The sequence below is a fragment of the Mesocricetus auratus genome, unplaced genomic scaffold (assembly GCF_017639785.1).
Source record: "Mesocricetus auratus isolate SY011 unplaced genomic scaffold, BCM_Maur_2.0 Super-Scaffold_100007, whole genome shotgun sequence".
Classification (NCBI taxonomy): domain Eukaryota; kingdom Metazoa; phylum Chordata; class Mammalia; order Rodentia; family Cricetidae; genus Mesocricetus; species Mesocricetus auratus.
Genome location: NW_024429191.1, coordinates 74,630,305 through 74,649,910, shown reverse-complemented (window position 1 = coordinate 74,649,910; position 19,606 = coordinate 74,630,305). Strand labels below are relative to the sequence as shown.

The 19,606-nt window shown below is 48.9% G+C and overlaps 1 protein-coding gene across 8 annotated transcripts; it reads left to right on the top strand.

The window, feature by feature from the left end:
* Window positions 1–12,241, top strand: Nfe2l1 (nuclear factor, erythroid 2 like 1). 8 transcript variants are annotated; one of them, XM_013117681.3, is made up of 6 exons: window positions 1–124; window positions 1,673–2,690; window positions 7,162–7,377; window positions 7,879–7,968; window positions 8,243–8,401; window positions 9,148–12,241. In XM_013117681.3, exons 2-6 carry the CDS (start codon window positions 2,181–2,183, stop codon window positions 10,483–10,485), a joined length of 2,313 nt encoding a protein of 770 aa, XP_012973135.1. In that variant the 5' UTR covers window positions 1–124; window positions 1,673–2,180; the 3' UTR covers window positions 10,486–12,241. The 8 variants fall into 8 exon arrangements, with proteins under 8 accessions (XP_012973135.1, XP_021086194.1, XP_012973136.1 ...); XM_013117682.3 differs by having other exon boundaries at window positions 7–128; XM_013117683.3 differs by lacking the exon at window positions 1–124 and adding an exon at window positions 420–531.
* Window positions 12,242–19,606: the final 7,365 nt, after the last annotated feature.

Here is a 19,606-nt window from a genome sequence, read left to right as displayed (position 1 = left end):
GGAAGCCGAGGCTGGGCGCTCCAGGCCGGCCGGAGGTGGCGGCGGCGGCGGCGGTGGCGGTGGCGAGGCCGGGACTCGGGCTGAGGGCCTGCTGTGGCGACAGCGGTGGACTGCGACCTCAGCAGTGGGTACCTGACACATTCCCTTTCCTGACGAGAGAGCCGCGGCGCAACAGGGTCGAAGCTTGTGGGATGAGGGGCGGCGAGATGTGGCTGAGGGGCGGGAGGCAGGACGCGGGAGGCCAAGCGGGGTTCTAGTCCGGCTCGGGCTCTTGGACAGGAGAGAAATGCGGGGCCAAAACAAAGCTCGTTTCCTGGGTGGGCTGGACTGAGAAGGGCCGAGGGCATGGGAGGGCGTGGTGAGGCCGGACTGGAGAGTGGGGTGGGGCCTCGGGAACGGAGGGCGGGGTGAGGCTCGCTTTTAAGGGTGGGCCAAGGCCGGTAAAGTAGCACTTGTCGCTTGGTGTCCCAGAAAGCTAAGAAGCTGAGGCGTCGACCGTGGGCATGGCAGCTTGGTCCCAGCCAGACTCGGGTATGGAGCAGGGTGGGACCGGACTCGCGCCAGGGTGCTCTCTGGCCTTCTTGGCTTTGAAGAACTTTGTCCGCTCTCTCAAACTTAATTGGCACTTGGGAAGTTTTAGTTATAAATTGCGCGAGGACGGGCGAGTATCAAAAGCAGAAATGTTTACTCAACCGAAGAAGGGTATTCGTGGGTGGGTGTGCCTCGTACGTGTGGATCCCGCCTCACCTTTAGAGCGAAGTTGATAGTGGGCAGCCCAGGAGTTGGTGTATCGGATTAACGAAAGCTCCAAAGTAGAAACCAGAAACGGAAAGGCAAATTTACCTTCTCCCCACTTGGCAGCTTAGATTGAGAACTTGGCCGTATCCTTCTGTTTTGGCTCAGAAGGTCATGCGAATAAAGATAAAACCTGTGAATTCGAATTCGGATGGAGCAGGGGCCCACCCTCCTCCACTGCTCTCCTGTACTCCCTCCCCTTTTTGTTTTGCCATACTAGAGATTGAAACAGGGCCTCTTAATTAGGCACCAATGGTCTGTATCCTTGCCCTTTAAATTTTTTTCTCGTTTACTATTGAAATGGTCTCATTATTTTTTCTAGGTTGGTCTCGTACTCCTGATCATCATGTTTCAACTTTATTTTTATTTTTTGAACGCAAGAATGACAGGAAAGGGAAATTAGATTTCAAAGTTGGAAAAAGGGAAAAGCATTTTTCTTTGTGTGAAATGAGGGCCTGAACATGCCCATTTAATTTTCACATCTCCCTCCTTTGAGTTGGAAGGGACAATGACATGGGAAACCAACCTTGTTTTTTAAGATAGGAAATGGGCTTCTTTGTGCTAAAATTAGAAACTGGGTAATGTGTTCTATTAGCAGTGCTGGTAAATTAGACAAAGTGTAAGGTATTTTGAGTGCCATGTGCAGTGTCTGCTTCTCCTTTGAAAACTGCTTTTTAAAAAATATAACAAATACAGCATTTAGTAACAGAGTGTTCCTTTCCTTCTTTTTGTAGTTGGTACAACAGGTTTGGTTCTGTTTTTCCTTGTAAAAGTAGCCTTCTAATGTGTTTCCTACCTTCTTTCTGAGGGTTCTTACCCTGATCATGATGTAAAGGGTATGGAATCTTATCTGTTGCTCTTGTGATTCCCATTTCAGGTTTCTCTGGAAACCCCCCTGGTAAGTGCAGAGGAGGCGGGACACTCTGACCCAAGACAAAGACCTGTAGCTCCAGCCAAAGAAAATAAACCCTAGCAAGGAGAAGGAAAGAAGGAAAGAAAGAAGTCATCAGCTGTTCCTGCGAACAGCAGTGGGATCTCCGTAGAGGCCAGCTAATGTGAGTGAGGAAGTCACTGTATGTGGACCGTGGAGACAGTGAGTTGAGAGGGCCTTGAGAGCCTGGACTGGGTTAGTAACAGCTGAACTTTCAGAGGTGAGGTGTCAAGAAGGGAAAAGTGAATGTGGTCTGGAGTGTGGCTTTTGCTCCACAGGGTGTGCTTTCCTCTGGGGCCATCGGGGAGCTCAGCTCCTGTGTTGTGCCAGGGTGGGTTACAGGGTCTGGCACTGAGGAGGGTTACCTGCTGGCTGGAGTGGCAGAGCAGTGGCCTTGACTTGTCTTGTGGAAGATTTAAAAACAAAAAAGCATAAACATTCTGGTCCTTCAGCAATGCTTTCTCTGAAGAAATACTTAACGGAAGGACTGCTCCAGTTCACCATCCTGCTGAGTCTGATTGGGGTTCGGGTGGACGTGGATACTTACCTGACCTCACAGCTCCCTCCACTCCGGGAGATCATCCTGGGGCCCAGCTCTGCCTATACTCAGACCCAGTTCCACAACCTGAGGAATACCTTGGATGGCTATGGTATCCACCCCAAGAGCATAGACCTGGACAATTACTTCACTGCCCGGCGACTCCTCAGTCAGGTGAGGGCCCTGGATAGGTTCCAGGTGCCTACCACTGAGGTAAATGCTTGGCTGGTTCACCGGGACCCCGAGGGGTCTGTCTCTGGCAGCCAGCCCAACTCAGGCCTCGCCCTTGAGAGTTCCAGTGGCCTCCAAGATGTGACAGGCCCAGACAACGGGGTGAGAGAAAGCGAAACGGAGCAGGGATTCAGTGAAGATTTGGAGGATTTGGGGGCTGTGGCCCCTCCTGTCGGTGGAGACTTAACCAAAGAGGTTAGTGACCCTGTGGTGGCTGGTGGACCTGGGTGTTGGGAAGGAGTGGGCTGGTTCTGAAGGCTTGTTAACTCCATTCCATTCCAAGTTCATTAAGGAACCAAATAGATTGGGGTCAGGGGTTTGGACCGCTGGCTCTGCTTGGATAGGATTGGGCTGAATTGTCTGACTTCAGGGCTGGGAGCTGGGAGCATGTCCATGTTTTGAATCATTGACCCACCTCTGAGTGTACTGTCAGGGCAGGGTGGTTCCTGGACCATACCAGGGTTTTTAGTGCTTAGATTTCAATACGACTGCTGGAGGCTTTAGGTGGGGAAGGGATACATTTTGGGCTTTGATTGAGTGTATATTGTGGCTAAGACACATACTGTGTGGCTCCTCTCTTGCCTTGTTACCACATACACATTAAAGCACTGGTGCTGAACCCTAAAGTGCTGTTAGGCCTGTCGTTATCATTGTAAACTCCCTTTAACTCTCCTGGGCTTGAGCCAAGGGATAGACTTGGATGGTTATTCTTGGCCAGGAGAGGCCAAGGCTCCCATGCTTTGCTAAAGGCCTGCTGCAGGGGGTAGAGCAGAAAAGGCTGGAAGCTGGGAGAGAGCTGTACTCCTCTCAGGTCATCTTGTTCTGAGCTATTAGAGGTGACAAACTTCTGGGCTACTGCGCCCCTGTCTGACCTAGGTAGTGAAAAAGCTTTGAATTGCAACAAGCCCTAGGAGCTCAAAAAAAGACCCACACTCTGTGGCACTGGGCTGATTCATGGGAAAGGTTGGCTGGCTGCAGAGCTTGACTCCTCTGCCCATCTCAGACCACATTTTGTCTCCCTTCCTGCATTGAGCCTGTTCATTATTTCAGTTGTCTTATTAATGACTGACAGAGAATAGGGTCCTCGTTGGGGGGTGGTTTTTATTTTTTTTTTTTGTTTTTATTTTTTTGGTCACAGCACAGCTGTGGGAGGTTATGCTACTAGCACCTGATAGGCAAGGCCAGGGATGCTGCTGACTGTCTTAAAACAGCACAGGGCAGCCTCAGACTACATAGTGATTGAGATTGAGAAAGCCACTTAGCCCAGCTAGTTTTTACTGGATCTGTGTGACAAAGGCTGGGATTGTCTGGTCCTGAAGGTCAGCAGCCTTTTTTTTTTTTTTTTTTTTTTTTGCCTTTCAGGGCCTTTTGTCTTAGATTTATATTTTAAGATGGTCTGGTTGGGTCTTGCTGTGTAGATCAGGGTAGCCTTGAACTTGTGACCTTCTCCTACCTGTACCTCTGCCTCTCCTAGATAACTGGTATTACAGGCATGTTTCATGTTTGGCTTAGATACTGTCCAGGGAGTTTTTCGGGGATATAGAATGTTTTGGATGTAACTGGATGTGTTGGCAGAATGGGGTGGAACTTGGTATCTGCTCCTGTTTCTTGATCATAGAGAAGGTTGGTTTTCCTTGACCCCTGACCTTTACCACTGCCTTTGGGAAGTTGGGTGGGTCCAGGCTGGGGAGGAGGGAAGGATTATGATGTGCCTAGAACAACATTTCCTCAGTAACTCAGGGATAAAAATACCCAGGTCCAGAGCATGTGACAGGCACTGCTGGAGCTGGTATTATCCCTGGGGTGGTAGTACTCCCTGCTGCCAGGCCTGTTCGACCGGCAGCCATAGCTTAGGTCCTTGTCAGGGATAGGATTCCCCTCCAGGTTGGCACTCTGCCCAGAGCAAGGGGTGGCCTGTTTACAGCTCTTCTTGGGCAAGAAGCAGGCTCTAACCAAGGGAGGACATACTGTCTCTCCGGCCTGACCTTAGGCTCTGGGAGAGTAGTGAGGAGAAAGCAGTTTCCCCTGAGAAAACAATCCAGGAGGCAGAAGTATGGTTTCAAGTTGCAGTTCTGCCGGGTTTTACCCCTCCTCTGCTAGGAGAGATACTAGTCAGGATGGGACACCAATCACCCCCACCACTCATGGTTCTTTAAAAAAGCTAAAATGAAAGGGGTGACTGGTGTATTTGGGGCCAGGGTGGTGTCCAGCACCTGTCTCTAAGACTAGACTTCAGAATCCTGTGTCTTCCACCTTTTGTTAGGGGCTAGGCCTGGCCTGCACTGACATGCCGCATGCATGCAATAAAATAATGCCTTTTCCTTTCCCCCAGAATGGCCTGTTTTAGGGTGGCAAAGCTTCTGGACATTTTTTTGCGTTTTGTATTTTTTTATTTTTTGGCTTGGGTGCCCTGGGTTCCTGCCCAGCCTGGCTTATCCCTAGCCTTGAGGACTGGCCACAACCTCTTAAGGAATGGGAAAACTCCTTCTACTTCCCAGCAAAGAATTTAGTTTCTCAGTGAAGCTTCTGGAGGAGTGTCTGCCCAGTCTCAGGAGTGGGCTGGAAGAACAAGATGCGACAGGAGGGAGGGAGGAGAGTGGCACCCCTTCCCCCCAGGACTCTCACTGCACCACCCCAGCTGATTGACTGGGCTGGGTGGGGCTGCCCGCCCCTGGGTGCATCTCCTCAAGGAGACGGAGGCGGCCCAGGGATGGGCCGGTTCCTTGCGGCAGCTTCTCCAGCTGCCCTGGTGCAGAGATTGGCTCCCTTCTGCAGCTAGGTAACAGGCGGTGGGAGGGGATTGGCTCCTTCCGCATCTCCAGCGGAGACTTGGGGGAGGAGATTGGCTCCCGGCGCAGCCTAGGTAACGACAGTGGGAGGAGATTGGCTCTTTCCGCAGCCCCAGCTGCTGACCTGGGGGAGGGGATTGGCTCCTTGCGGCAGCCTAGGTAACAAGTTTGGGGGGCGTGGGGAGGGGGAGAGGGAGGAGCGGGAGGACAGGCCCAGGAGGTAGCTCGCTTTCCTCTGCAGCGTGAGCACGGAGCATGGGGTGGGAGTCCCGACTCACTGCAGCCTCTGCGGTGAGCTCAGGGTGGGGGCTGCTGGGCGCCTGAGTGGAACTGGGGTTGTGAGGTGGGAGGGGGCTGCACCAGGATGGAGGACGGGGGCTGGGCTGGGCTGCCCAGGCAGCAGCACGGGCGGGGCACCTTCCTCAGGCCCCTCGGAGCTACCAAGGGGCCACCCTTCCAGCCTGGTGTGCTTCCTGCAAGCCACGAGCTCCTTGCAGCCCCCTGTCCGGCTTACCGGCACTGGCTGCCCTGGGGCTCCTCTCGCAGACTATGACCCGCCTGGACCGCAGCTCTCACAGTGGTGGGGGCCATGCCAAAGACAGGCCCCTTAACTCTTGGCTGGCTGGTCACCGGGTGGCCCAGCCCCCCTCTGCTCCTGGGTCCAGGGCTTCTGTTCAGGTTGGTGTACGGTGGGAGACTCAAGGGAGAGGTACATGTGGGAGGTCTTAGAGGGGTCTTAGGATGGAGCAGGGGGTCCCTGCTTGGGGGTAGGGAGGTGGGTCTTGTCTAAAGAGACTTTTCAGTGGAAGTATGTGCTTTGAAGTCTCCGAATAGAAGGCAACACTTTCTGGTCTCTTCAGGCTTGTTGGGAAGACTTCTAAAGGGAGGGGTATATATAGGAAGTCCAAATGGCTCTATTGGGGTTCTGTGCTGATGCCAGTGGGGGTGACAATTGGTGCAGGAACTGTCTAGGAGCCACAGAACACAGTGAAGGAGACATTTTAATGTCCAAGGTTGAAGTCAGAGCTCAGCAATGATGAGAGTTATGTCCTTGAATGGGTTGACTGATGGGGAGCTGGTGAGTCCTGGGGTGTGGTATGGGAGGGAGGGATAGAGGTAGCATTGGTGTAAGGGGATACGGTGAGACTGGCCTGAGCAGGGGTGGAGTGTGTAGTGGGGATCATCTGACTGTCTGAAGTTCCCTTGAGATTGAAGCAGCTTGCTGGGATCAGTTGAATTCTGTCAGGGACAGATCTTGAGGTGAGACTGGGCCTTTAGTAGTGGTGAATGTTCAAGCTTACTCCAGCTGCCAGCCAGTGAAGGGGGAATGGCTGTAGGAAGGGCTGGAGACAGTCTGTCGTTGTCATTGGTTGCATCAGGTGGTTGGAAATGCAGGGATTTTCCTCTCCAGGCCACCCCACCCCTTTATGCAAATGCAGTGGCACCACAGGCTGATGCAAGCCTGGTCACTGCTAAGCAATTCCACAGGGCAGTTTGCCCTTGCTTGCCATGGTCAGGCAGTCTGTTTTCAGGGTCTCCTGCTCTTAAAATGAGAGGGGTCTCTTGCTTCTTCCTTATTAGAGGTGATGCAGTTCTACCCTTTAACCTGAGTGTGACTCTGGTCCACACCCTAACCCTGAAGACCTGTGTGACGTTAGATGTTCGTAGTTTTTACTAGTGACTCTTTTTTTGGTGGAAGATTGCCTGGGAATGGACGGAATAAGGGAGAAAGGCTGACAGACCCAGGCCTGGGTAGAGCCCCACCCAGGACTAACTGGAATCTCACTAGGTGGGACTTCTGAGGGGGTAAGACAGGGAGCTCTCTCCCTGGAGTGAGGGCTACTTGAAAGCTAAAATCATTTTCGTCTGTCTTTCAGGATATAGATCTGATTGACATCCTTTGGCGACAGGATATTGATCTGGGGGCTGGGCGTGAGGTTTTTGACTACAGTCATCGCCAGAAGGAGCAGGATGTGGATAAGGAACTGCAAGATGGAGGAGAACGAGAGGACACCTGGGCAGGCGAGGGCGCGGAAGCTCTGGCCCGAGACCTGCTAGTAGATGGAGAGACTGGGGAGAGCTTCCCTGCACAGGTATTGCCACCTCCAACACCGGTCTCTGCCCCCTCCCCCCCATTCATCAGGCTGGAGCTCTTCCAGAAAACTTGCTCTGGTGGAGAGTTGTGTTTTTGCAGTAGACCTGATTGTATTTTGGCTTAGGGTCTGTAAAGGCACAGTAGCTGGATTACAGGAGTGGGGAGGGAGGAGCAATGGACTCAGAAGCACCAGGTCTCAGCAGTAGATATTTTAGGCAAAGTATCTAGCACCTTAGGACACTTCTGTCATCCCTTCTGTTGTCCCTGAGAGTTTGGGACCCAGCTCCACTGTTCAGAATGGCTAGGACATTGCAGACCTACAGTGGTTCTTTGAAGCCTGTCCTGGAACTCGGCTCGGTAGACCAGGCAGGCCTCGAACTCACAGAAATCTGCCTGTCTCTGCCTCCCGAGTGCTGGCCTCTACTCTTCTTGGGAAGAGATATCAGTCCTAGATAGCCAGGGCCCAGGCCAGTCAGACTTATAGTTGGTATTGCCACAGGTGCCTGGTGGGGAGGATCAGACAGCCCTGTCTTTGGAAAAGTGTCTTAGGCTGCTGGAGGTCACCTGCCCCTTTGGAGAGAATGCTCAGGTAAGCAGGACCAGACAGCCCACTGAGAAAATAGCACAACCTGCATAACACACACCCCTTAACTGCAGGGATAGCTCTTGATTCTGGTCTTAGCTTAGCTAAGGGTGAATTCAGAAAAAGAGACAGGGAGTTAGATCGTAGTCACTAGTAAGAAAGCAAAAGGTGCCTCCCTCCAAACAATACAGAGAAACCCTGTCTTGAAAAACCAAAAAAAAAAAAAAAAAAAGAAAGCAAAAGGTGGTCTCCCCATACTTAAGTCTGTGCTCTGCCTTAGTTCCCAGCAGACGTTTCCAGCATCACAGAAGCAGTGCCTAGTGAGAGTGAGTCCCCCACCCTTCAGAACAGTCTTCTATCTCCTCTTCTGACGGGGACAGAGTCACCATTTGATTTGGAACAGCAGTGGCAAGATCTCATGTCCATCATGGAAATGCAGGTAGGATTGTCAGAAAAGCACAGCCTACAGGGTTCTGTGTAAAGTGGCTCAGCGTGCAGTCATGTGGTCCCTGGCAGATAACGTTTTTCTCTGGCTAGTCATTAGGAAGGTAGGAACACTTGAGGGATGACTCCAAGTGTCCATTGGGACTGGGTGGGATTGAGTTACAACTCAGTGTGGAGCTTTCCAAGCATAACCTGTCTTGGAGTTGCACCTTTGTTAGGCCGTTAGTCAAGACAGCTGACGCTCACATAGTGCTTTATAGCCATTGGTGTCTCCTTTTGGCTTGCCAGCCATCTACGTAGCCCTTTGTTTCCTTTTTTTTTTTGCAATGCCGGGGATGGAACCCAGGGTATCTGCTAGGCACGTGCTCTACCACTGAGCTCCCTTTAGCCCTCATTTTTTAAATACAGGCAGAGGAAGGTCAGAAGTGTCTGGTGATCTGCTTGTGGTCACAGCAAGCTTTGCAGCAGGTTTTCTTACCTATGTTTGGGTATGTTCAGTGTGTGTACTCCATTTCATTCCAAAATATGGGAATCTAGCCACATATGATCAGGAGCTGGTCAGTCCTGCATTAGGTGAATCCCATAGTTAGGAAGCCCCTGTGCCTAACCTACTGGTGTAAGCTAGGGGCTTTGCTGTCCAGTTTCTTGCTCTTTTGCCCAGGGAGCTGTGCTTCAGTCAGGAGCCTGCAGGGTATGAGTCTGCTCCTTTTGAATGCTGGTACAATTCTCGCTCCCTTCTAGGCTATGGAAGTGAATACATCAGCAAGTGAAATTCTGTACAGTGCCCCTCCTGGAGACCCTCTTAGCACCAACTACAGCCTTGCACCCAACACTCCTATCAATCAGAATGTCAGCCTGCATCAGGCATCCCTGGGGGGCTGCAGCCAGGACTTCTCCCTCTTCAGCCCCGAGGTGGAGAGCCTCCCTGTGGCCAGCAGCTCCACACTGCTTCCACTTGTCCCCAGCAACTCTACCAGCCTCAACTCCACCTTTGGCTCTACCAACCTAGCAGGGCTTTTCTTCCCATCCCAGCTCAATGGCACAGCCAATGATACATCAGGCCCTGAGCTGCCTGACCCCCTGGGGGGCCTGTTAGATGAAGCTATGCTGGATGAAATCAGCTTGATGGACCTGGCCATTGAGGAGGGCTTCAACCCGGTGCAGGCCTCCCAGCTCGAGGAGGAGTTTGACTCTGACTCAGGGCTCTCCTTGGATTCCAGCCATAGCCCTTCCTCCCTGAGCAGCTCTGAAGGCAGCTCTTCTTCCTCCTCTTCTTCCTCCTCCTCTGCTTCCTCCTCTGCCTCTTCTTCCTTCTCTGAGGAAGGTGCTGTTGGTTACAGCTCTGACTCTGAGACTCTAGATCTAGAAGAGGCTGAGGGTGCAGTGGGCTATCAGCCAGAATACTCCAAGTTCTGCCGCATGAGCTACCAGGATCCTTCTCAGCTCTCTTGCCTTCCCTACTTAGAGCATGTGGGCCACAATCACACGTACAATATGGCACCCAGTGCCCTTGACTCTGCTGATCTACCACCACCCAGCACCCTCAAGAAAGGTAGCAAGGAAAAGCAGGCTGACTTTCTGGACAAGCAGATGAGCCGAGATGAGCACAGAGCCAGAGCCATGAAGATTCCATTCACCAATGACAAAATCATCAACCTACCTGTAGAGGAATTCAATGAGCTGCTGTCCAAATACCAGCTGAGCGAGGCTCAGCTGAGCCTCATCCGGGACATCCGGCGCCGGGGTAAGAACAAGATGGCTGCACAGAACTGCCGAAAGCGCAAGCTGGATACCATCCTGAACCTAGAACGTGATGTGGAGGACTTGCAGCGAGACAAGGCCCGATTGCTCCGAGAAAAGGTAGAGTTCCTGCGGTCACTGCGACAGATGAAGCAGAAGGTGCAGAGCTTATACCAGGAGGTGTTTGGGCGGCTGCGGGATGAGAATGGGAGGCCCTACTCACCCAGTCAGTATGCCCTTCAGTATGCCGGGGATGGCAGTGTCCTCCTCATTCCTCGCACGATGGCTGACCAGCAGGCCCGGCGACAGGAGAGAAAGCCAAAGGACCGGAGGAAGTGAGCCTGGGGAGGCAGAGGGTGGACGCTCACTAAGACCGAAACTGGAGAAGGGCTGGGCCTGGACCTAACATTGGGGACTTAAATGCCTTCTTAATCCAATATATCTTCTCAGATGGGATGACTGCGGGTCAGTGCACAGAAGAGGCGGGCGCAGGCGCTGTCTGGCTTAGCTTCCCCACTGGGAGTGGGTGGAAATGACCAGACTATTTGAGTGATTGGGGTCCCCAGCCTACTCCCTTCTTTCTCCTGAGGGAAGGGTGGTGTTGGCATGCTGGAAGTAGAGGGGCTGTGTGGAGTGAAGGCTGACAAAGGGAAAAGGAGGACTTGGAAGAACAGAGAAAGTAGTGGAAAGTCTCATTTCTGGAAGGAGAAAAGGAAATCCCCTAAAATCAAAGCAATCGGAAAAATCAGGGGGTAGTTAAGGGCTTTGGCCAGCATTCCAGGCAGTGAGTGTATAAGTGACTCCAGTGAGCCCAAGTAAAGCTACTAGTGTGAAAACAGAGACATGGTAGGCCATGGAAGGGCTTTTTAACTGTTTCTTGAACTCTGTCATCCCTGAAGGGGAAGAAGCTCTTGGATGGCACCTATAATGTTTTAGTTACTGAGACAGGAAGCTGCAGGGGGCACCCAACACAGACTTGTTTTCAGGCTAGAGGAGGGCAGAGGGTATAGAAAGTGATCATGAGGCCTGTGTTGCAGCAGCCCCAACATCAAGCATGTCACTCACTGCCCTGCCACAGCCACCTCCCTCCCTAGCTACCCTGGAGCTGAGGTTCCCACTGTCCTCATGAGAGCCTGCATGGAAATGCTGTACTCTTCCCACTCTCCTCCCTTTTGTGGTACCCACCCTCACTAGCTGCCTATAGCTCTCTGGAGTGGGGTGCTATTCTGGCAGTACCGGAACTTGGCCTACAGCTTCCTCTGCAGGGGCTAAACAGAAGCAAGGTGATGGTATAGAGGGAGAAGCCAGTTCAGTGACCTCCAGGCACTGTTCAGCACAACATTGGGAAGTGAATCTTCCCTCAGGCCCCTCTGCCTACAAACACCTGGGCTTGTCACTGGGGGAAAACAAAAACCTATAAACCCCAGCAACAAAACCTAGTCCTTTTAGAATTTCTTGCGCTTTGATTTTTTTAGGGCGTGTGCCCTGTTTCACTTATAGGGCCTAGGATGCTTGTGTTGAGTACAAAGGAGATGCCCCAATATTCAAAGCTGCTAAATGTTCTCTTTGCCATAAAGACTCCGTGTAACTGTGTAAACACTTGGGATTTTTCTCCTCTGTCCCGAGGTCTTGTCTTTTTTTGGGGGGGGTTTCTTTCTAGGAAAATGAGAAGTGCATGAAAGGGGCCGGAGATGACCCTCCCCTAGACTTCACACCCTGTTTAGCTTGGGCTCCTCAAGGACAGCCCTGGGGGAGGCATCGGAGGGCAGCACCAGGGTAGCCAGATGGTTCCAGGACCACAGTATCTCTTTTTTTTTTGTAACTTTGCCACTGCCGCCCCCCAATCCTGGTCAGTTCTGGAGTACTGTCTGCCCCCAACTAGCAGGGGTGAGTCAGGGGGAAGCACTGATTCTCCTCCCTGTACAGGGAGGGCTTCCTAACTGAGCAGTAGGGATAGAAGCGTGAACCTGGGAGTGCTTTTTATAAATTATTTTCCTTGTAGATTTTATTTTTAATTTATCTCTGTGACCTGCCAGGGAGAGGAGAGAAAGAGAAATGCTGTGAGCACATGACAAATAAAATCAAATAAAATGGATGATTCAGCTTAAGTGCAGTTTTTCTTCCCTTCCTCTCCCTTTTGAATTCAGATGAGAGCTTTGGAAGCAGGCCTGCTAGACTATTGTGTGGTTAAGGTAGAGTTCTCGTGGGAAGGTGGAGGTTGACAAAGGGAAACTTAAAGACAAAAAGAACATTGCATTGAACTCGAATGCAGGTACTATGGACATCTTCTCAAAGGAAGGAGTCTGCTTTTTTGAGGGGGGTAGGGATAGGGTTATATTCCTTAAAGAGCTAAGATGGAGGTGGTATCACCTAGCTCTTACCTGTCATCCGCTTGCTACATTTTTAAAAGCTTGACAGTGCTGTTAATTCTCTAGTAGCTTTACCTGTTGGAAAGGCACAGCGCGCTGGACTGGAGTCACAATTTGAAAATTTGAGAAATCAGTTGGGTGGTGGTGGCGGTAGCAGTGGTGGTGTATGCCTTTAATCCCAGAACTCAGGAGGGAGAGGCAGGTGGGTCTCTTGAGTTCCAGGACAGCCTGGTCTACAGAGTGAGTTCCAGGAGAGCCAGGGCTACACAGAGAAACCCTGCTTTGGAACACCTCCCCACACCAAAAAAAAAAAAGAGGGCTGTTAACATTAACCCATTTACTAAGACAGTAGGGAGAGGTAGCAGCAGATGGAAGACAAGGCCTTCACCTTTGCAGTGGGCCCTTGGATGGGTATGGGGAAAGCTTGCTTTGTCTTGGTTCAGCAGTCAGTTCCTAAACTTCTTCCAAAAGATTTCCCCATGTTTTACTCTTTTTTTTTTTTTTTTTTTTCTTTCTCTCTCAAGACAGGGTTTCTCTGTGTACCAGCTCTGGCTGTCCTGGAATTCACTCTGTAGACCAGGCTGGTCTCGAACTCAACAGAGATCTGCCTGGGCCAGCCTGGGTTACATAGTGAGACCTTGTTAGGACCCACATATAGTTAGTAGTTTGGTGGCTGCCTCTCTAGAACCCACTTTTGTAGCCAGGCATGGAAACATTTAACATTTTAAATTTTTTACATTATATGGATGTCTGTGTACCATGTGTGCCTGGTGTCCACAAAGGCCAGAAAGGGCATTGGATCCCTTGGAAGGGTGTGAGCTGCCATGTGGTGGAACCCAGATCCTAAGAAACAGCAGCAAGTGCCTTTTTTTTAAAGACAGGGTTTCTCTGTAGCCCCCTGTGTCCTGGGACAGAGATCCAAATGCCTCTGCCTCCTGAGTGCTGGAATTAAAAGTGTGCACCACCACCCAGCTAACAAGTAGTGCTCTTAACCACTGAGCTTTCTCTGCAGCCACAGGTGTTTCTCAGGATGGCCTCCAACCCATGACATTCCTCCTACTTCAGTCTCCCAGGTCTGTATCACCACTCCTGACCAGGTACCGAAATTGTGTAGCAGAATCGTTGTGCCCTCGTATCAGGAGTGGTTAAATCTGCTTTTCCAGTCATTGATCCATGTGGTTAAGAGGAGTCCCCACAAACTGACGTGTCATTTTATCGATACACCGTGATGAGTCAGCACCTTTAACCCCTTTTCTTCTTCACATATTGGTACCTTGCTTCTGGTTTTGAATTTTTGCAGTTGCACATGAATATTTAGGGACCCCCTGGGTCTATGTGAAAGGAGGAGTTCAGGTCTAGCTTTCTAACGCTTTTGAAAGCTCCTGTATGCCTTCACTGGTAAAAAAAAAAAAAAAGCACACAAGTGGTCTCCAGAATGAAACACTTGCTAAACAGGTGTTTTTATTAATCTGTTTTTTGAGACATGGTCTTACTATATAATTCTGGCTGGCTGACTTGGAACTCACTGTGTGGACCAGGATGGCCTTGAACTTGGAAGCTTTGGTTGCCTCTGCCTCCTGAGTATTGGGATTAAGAAAAGTTTGTACCACCATGTCTGGCCTAGAAAAATTGTTTTATTAAATAAAATTCTATTTATTTATTTTAGATAGGCATTTACATAGCCCAGGCTGGCTTCAAACTCATGGCTATCCTGACAGAGCCACCTGAGTACTGAGAGTATTGGTGTTTGCCACCATGCCAATTTTTTTTAAACTGATTTTTTTTCTATATTAAAGATCACTTAGCTGGGCGTTGGTGGCGCACGCCTTTAATCCCAGCACTCGGGAGGCAGAGGCAGGCGGATCTCTGTGAGTTCGAGGCCAGCCTGGACTACCGAGCGAGTTCCAGGACAGCCTCCAAAGCCACAGAGAAACCCTGTCTCGAAAAACCAAAAAAAAAAAAAAAAAAAAAAAAAAAAAAAGATCACTTATACACACATGCATGCGTGTGCTGTGTGTGTGTGTGTGTGCACACTCGTGCACGTATAGGTGCCCATGGAAGACAGAAAGGGGACCAGATGCTCTGGAACCACAGGCAGTTTGAAAGCACCCAGTGTGGGAGCTGGGAATTGTGCTCTGGTGTTCTCAGAGAGCAAGCAAGCACTTAATAGTGTATTCATTTCTATACCCCCACCCTAGGACTGTTTTTCATGTAGCCTAGGTTAGCCTCAAACTTTGTAGGTAGCCAAGAGTGACCTTGAATTTCTGATCCTTCTGTTTCCTGACCTGGCTTATGTAGTACTTAGGATCTAATCTAGTACTTTGTACATAGTAGGCAAGCACCTTACCAACTGAGTCACGTTCCTAGCCCCACACAGTCACTACCTTTTGTTTTTGCCCCCCCCGAGACAGGGTTTCTCTGTGGCTTTGGCTTTGGAGGTGGCCCTGGAACTATTGTAGACCAGGCTGGACTCAATTCACAACCACCTGCCTCTACCTCCCGAGTGCTGGGCTTTCCCTTTTGTTTTAAAATAAGTTTGAAACCACTGGCCATCTCTTTTGGTCCTCATATAAGGGCTAAGTAGTAACTAGTAATTGAAACAATGGGCTACTGTGCCAGTGCCATGCCTCAAAGTTGTCCAGCTTGATGTTAGATTATGCAAGTAAAAAATAAGGCAGGCTTGATTGGTTAAAGTCAAATTACAATTTAAAAATCATTTGGGGCCAGGTAAGTTGGTGTACAGCTTTAATCCCAGCACTTGGGAGGCAGCACTCTGTGAGTTCGAGGCCACTCTGGTCTATAGAGGGAGTTCCAGGACAGCCACAAGTTGTCTCCATTATGACAACAACAAAGTAAATAAAATTTATTTTGGGGTCCCTAGAGATAGGGCTCAGTAGGAGCACTCAGAGGACCTGAGTTTGGCTCCTAACATCCATTTCATGTAGCTCAAAGCCACCTGTAATTCTAGCTCCAGGGGATCTGGTCTCTGTAGGCACCCTCAAACACGGTGCACACGCACAACATACACATAAATTAAAAATAAATCTTGCTGGGCAGTGATGGCACATGTCTTTAATCCCAGCACTCGGGAGGCAGAGGCAGGTGGATCTCTGAGTTTAAGACCAGCCTGGTCTACAAGAGCTAGTTCCAGGACAGCCTCCAAAGCCACAGAGAAACCCTGTCTCGAAAAAACAAATAAAATAAATCTTGACCAGCTGGGCGTGGTGGTGCACACATTAGTTTCAGCAGAGGCAGAAGCAGGAGGATTTCTGAGTTGAGGCCAGCCTGGGCTACTTCATAGACTGTCTCAAAACAAAATGATTTTGGGAAGCAATGGCTTTGGTACCATTATAAACTATATACCAAAAGGAGACAATGCAAACCCAGGCTTTTTTTTTTTTTTTTTTTTTTTTTAACAAGACAGGGTTTCTCTGATTGTTTTGGAGGCTGTCCGTCCAGCCTGGCCTCGAACTCACAGAGATCCGCCTGCCTCTGCCTCCTGAGTGTTGGGATTAAAGGCGTGCGCCACCACTGCCCGGCTGAACCCAGGCTTTTTAATGCAAACAAAATCCACAGAGCTGAGATGTAGCTCACTGACAGAGTACTTAGCTAGCACACATAAGGCCCTGAATTTGATCTCAAGTATTGAAAATAGGAATAAAAAATACCAGCACATGTCTAAATTACTTTTATTTTTGGGGTTTATCAGATGACCCTTTCACAGGGGTTGCCCAAGACCATCGGAAAACATTTACATTACGATTCATAACAGTAACAAAATTACAGTTATGAAGTAGCAATGGAAATAGTTTTATGGTTTGGGTCACCACAACATGAGGAGCTGAATTAAAGGGTTGCAGCATTAGGGAAGGTTGAGAACCACTGGTGTAAGCAATATTCATTGTGCTCACATAACTGAAATCACTTGATACGTTTCTTATAAAGTGTGTTGGTTGGCTTGTTATTTCAATTCTGGAGGAAAGCTAGATGTGGTGACACTAATCCCAGCACTTGGGAGGCAGAGGCAGAATTTTTGAGTTCTAGAGCATATACACGAAGGGGAAAAAAAGCTAGGTGTGTATTTCAGAATTGTAGCTGCAAATTATTTTGCAACAGCACCTTCCTCTTTCTCTTATGAATGCTTTATAGTATAGACTCAGTGTCACAAGGGACTGTTAAGATGTGCTAGGTACACAGGCAAACACCAGACTCTCAAAGGCTAACATCAAAATGAGCAGAGGAGCCTCCAAAGCCACAGAGAAACCCTGTCTCGAAAAAACCCAAAAAGAAACAGAGGAAGCTGGAGATGTGGCTCATTTGGTGCAGTCAAACATGAAAGTAGCCCCAGTTTCATCCCCAGTGCTGTATGAATCAGGTATAGGGCAGTCCTCTAGCCCCAGTAACTGGGGGGATGGATAGCATCAAGATTAGCATTTCATTATCCCCTGCTACATAAGGCCCCATCTCAAAACAACAAAGCCTTTAAATATACTAAGCTGAAGATTATATGCAGATGGTTCTTGCTTGTAATTTGAGTATTCATCAGGCTGGGACAGGATTGCCATTAGTTCAAGGCCAGCTAGAGCTATAATGTAAGTTCCAGATCAAAGCTACATATGGAGAGGCTGTCTTAAAAAAAAAAAAAAAGCAAAGCCCAGTATGGTGGTCACACACTTTTAAGCCCAGGAGGCAGAGACAGGCCTGGTCTGTATAGTGAGTTCCAGGACAGCCAGGGCTATATAGATCTTTTCCAAAACAAACCCCCCAAAACCAAAAGGATTGTCAAGATGGCAGCTCAATGGGTAAGCCTGACAATAAGCTTGATCCTTCCACACATATGAAAGGAATTACCCAATCCTTCAGGCTGTCCTCTTACCTCCACACAAATCATGTGATCGGGGAAATGACTTAGTAAAGTGCTTGCCCCACAAACACGAGGACATGATTGATCCCTCAGCATCCATGAAAAAGCTGATGCTATAAGGCCTTATATCCAGTAGTTGGGAGGTGGAAGATCAGTAGTTCAAGGACATTTTTAGCTACCTAGCAAACTCTCATGAGGTCATGGAGAGATGGCTACTCAGTTAACAGCACTGGGGTAATGGCTGCTTTTTCAGAGGTCCTGAATTCAATTCCCAGCAACATGGTGCCTTGAAACCATCTATAGAGGGATCTGATGCCCTTTTCTGGTATAAAGGTGTACATGCAGATAGAGCATTCATACAGAAAATAATTTTTTGTTGTTGCTTTTAGAGACAGGGTTTTCCTGTGTCGCTTTGGAGCCTGTTCTGGAACTAGCTCTTGTAGTCCAGGCTAGTCTCAAACCCATAGTGATCCGCCTGCCTCTGCCTCCCAAGTGCTGGGATTAAAGGTGTGCGCCACCACTACCCAACCAGAAAATATTTTAAAAAGATCAGCTGCTAAAAATATTTTAAATTGGTAGATTTGTCAGTGCAAAACTCATGTGCCTTTGCAATCCAAGTACTTGGGAGGCAGTGGCAGAAAGATTTCAAGGCTGGAGAGATGGTTCAGTTCAGAAAACATTTGCCCCATTGGCTTCAGGCTGGAGTTTGGATCTCCAAAGCCTACAAAAGCCAAGTGGGCAAGGTGGCTACCTTGACAAGCTGTATCAGTGAGTTCAGCAAGAGACCATGCCTCAGAAAAAAAAAAAAAAAAAAGGACACATCAACCTCTTGCCTTCAGACACATGTGCACACCCCTACATGTGTAAACATGCATGCACAGAAAAAGGACTTCATGAGTTTCTGTGGTCACTGTATAGTTTGCTTACAATATTAAACAAATTCAACGTAAGTCAGGAAGGAGCAAGATTCTAACAGGCTCTGACAGTTGTAGGACACCAAAAGATGTTAGCCTAGTATGTGGGCCCACAGCCATAAACCTAGCATCTAACAGGCCAAGGCATGATGAGAGTTCACTGCTAGCCTGGGTGGTTTAGTGAGACCCTATCTAGAAAGAAAAAAGGCTGTTGATAGAGCTCAGTTGAGAAGTTGAGAGAACATTTGACTAGAATGCACAAGGCTTTAGGTTCAAAAGTTCTGGGTCCATGATGGTGAGACTTCATGGAAATATCATTTATATATGTGTATGTGTTGGGTTGCCTATGGAGACCGGAAAAGGACAGATTCCCTGAGGCTGTATTATGTGTGGAAGGACATGGGTGATGGGAACCAAACTCTAGTGTTTGTAAGAACACCAAGCACTCTTAACTGCTGAGCTATCTCTCCAACTTTGTTGTACCTATTTAATAATTAACAGTTTTGCATGTGTATCTACAACAATCACTTAAGACAATTTTACTCGGGGCTGGAGAGATGGCTCAGAGGTTAAGAGCACTGACTGCTCTTCCAGGGGTCCTGAGTTCAATTCCCAGCAACCACATGGTGGCTTACAACCATCTACAATTCAATCTGTCTGGTGCTCTCTTCTGGCATGTAGGCAGAACACTGTATATGTAATAAATAAATCTTAAAAAAAAAAAAAGACAATTTTACTCGAGCCGGGCATTGGTGGCACATGCCTTTAATCCCAGCACTTGGGAGGCAGAGGCAGGTGGATCTCTGTGAGTTCGAGACCAGCCTGGTCTACAAGAACTAGTTCCAGGACAGCCTCCAAAGCCACAGAGAAACCCTGTCTCGAAAAACCAAAAAAAAAAAAAAAAAAAAACAACAACAACAACAACAAAAAAACCAAATAAATAAATAAGACAATTTTACTCTTAAACTTTTATCTGGAAATGAGCTAATGGTCTTTAGAAAACCATCAGTAAGTCAGGTGTTGGTGGCACGTGCCTTTAATCCCAGCACTCGGGAGGCAGAGGCAGATGGATCTCTGTGAGTTTGAAGCCAGCCTCTACAGAGTGAGTTCCAGTACAGCCTCCAAAGCAATACAGGGAAGCCCTGTCTGGAAAAAAAGAAAAAAAAAAAAAAAAAGAGGAAAAGCATCAGTAATCTCAATGCACTTGGAAGGCAGATCTGAGTTTAAGGCTAGCTTGGGCTACACAGATGAGACTTTGTCTCTCAAGACAGGAAAAAGAAAATTGTCAGTGGACACACTTAGTTTGTGCTGCA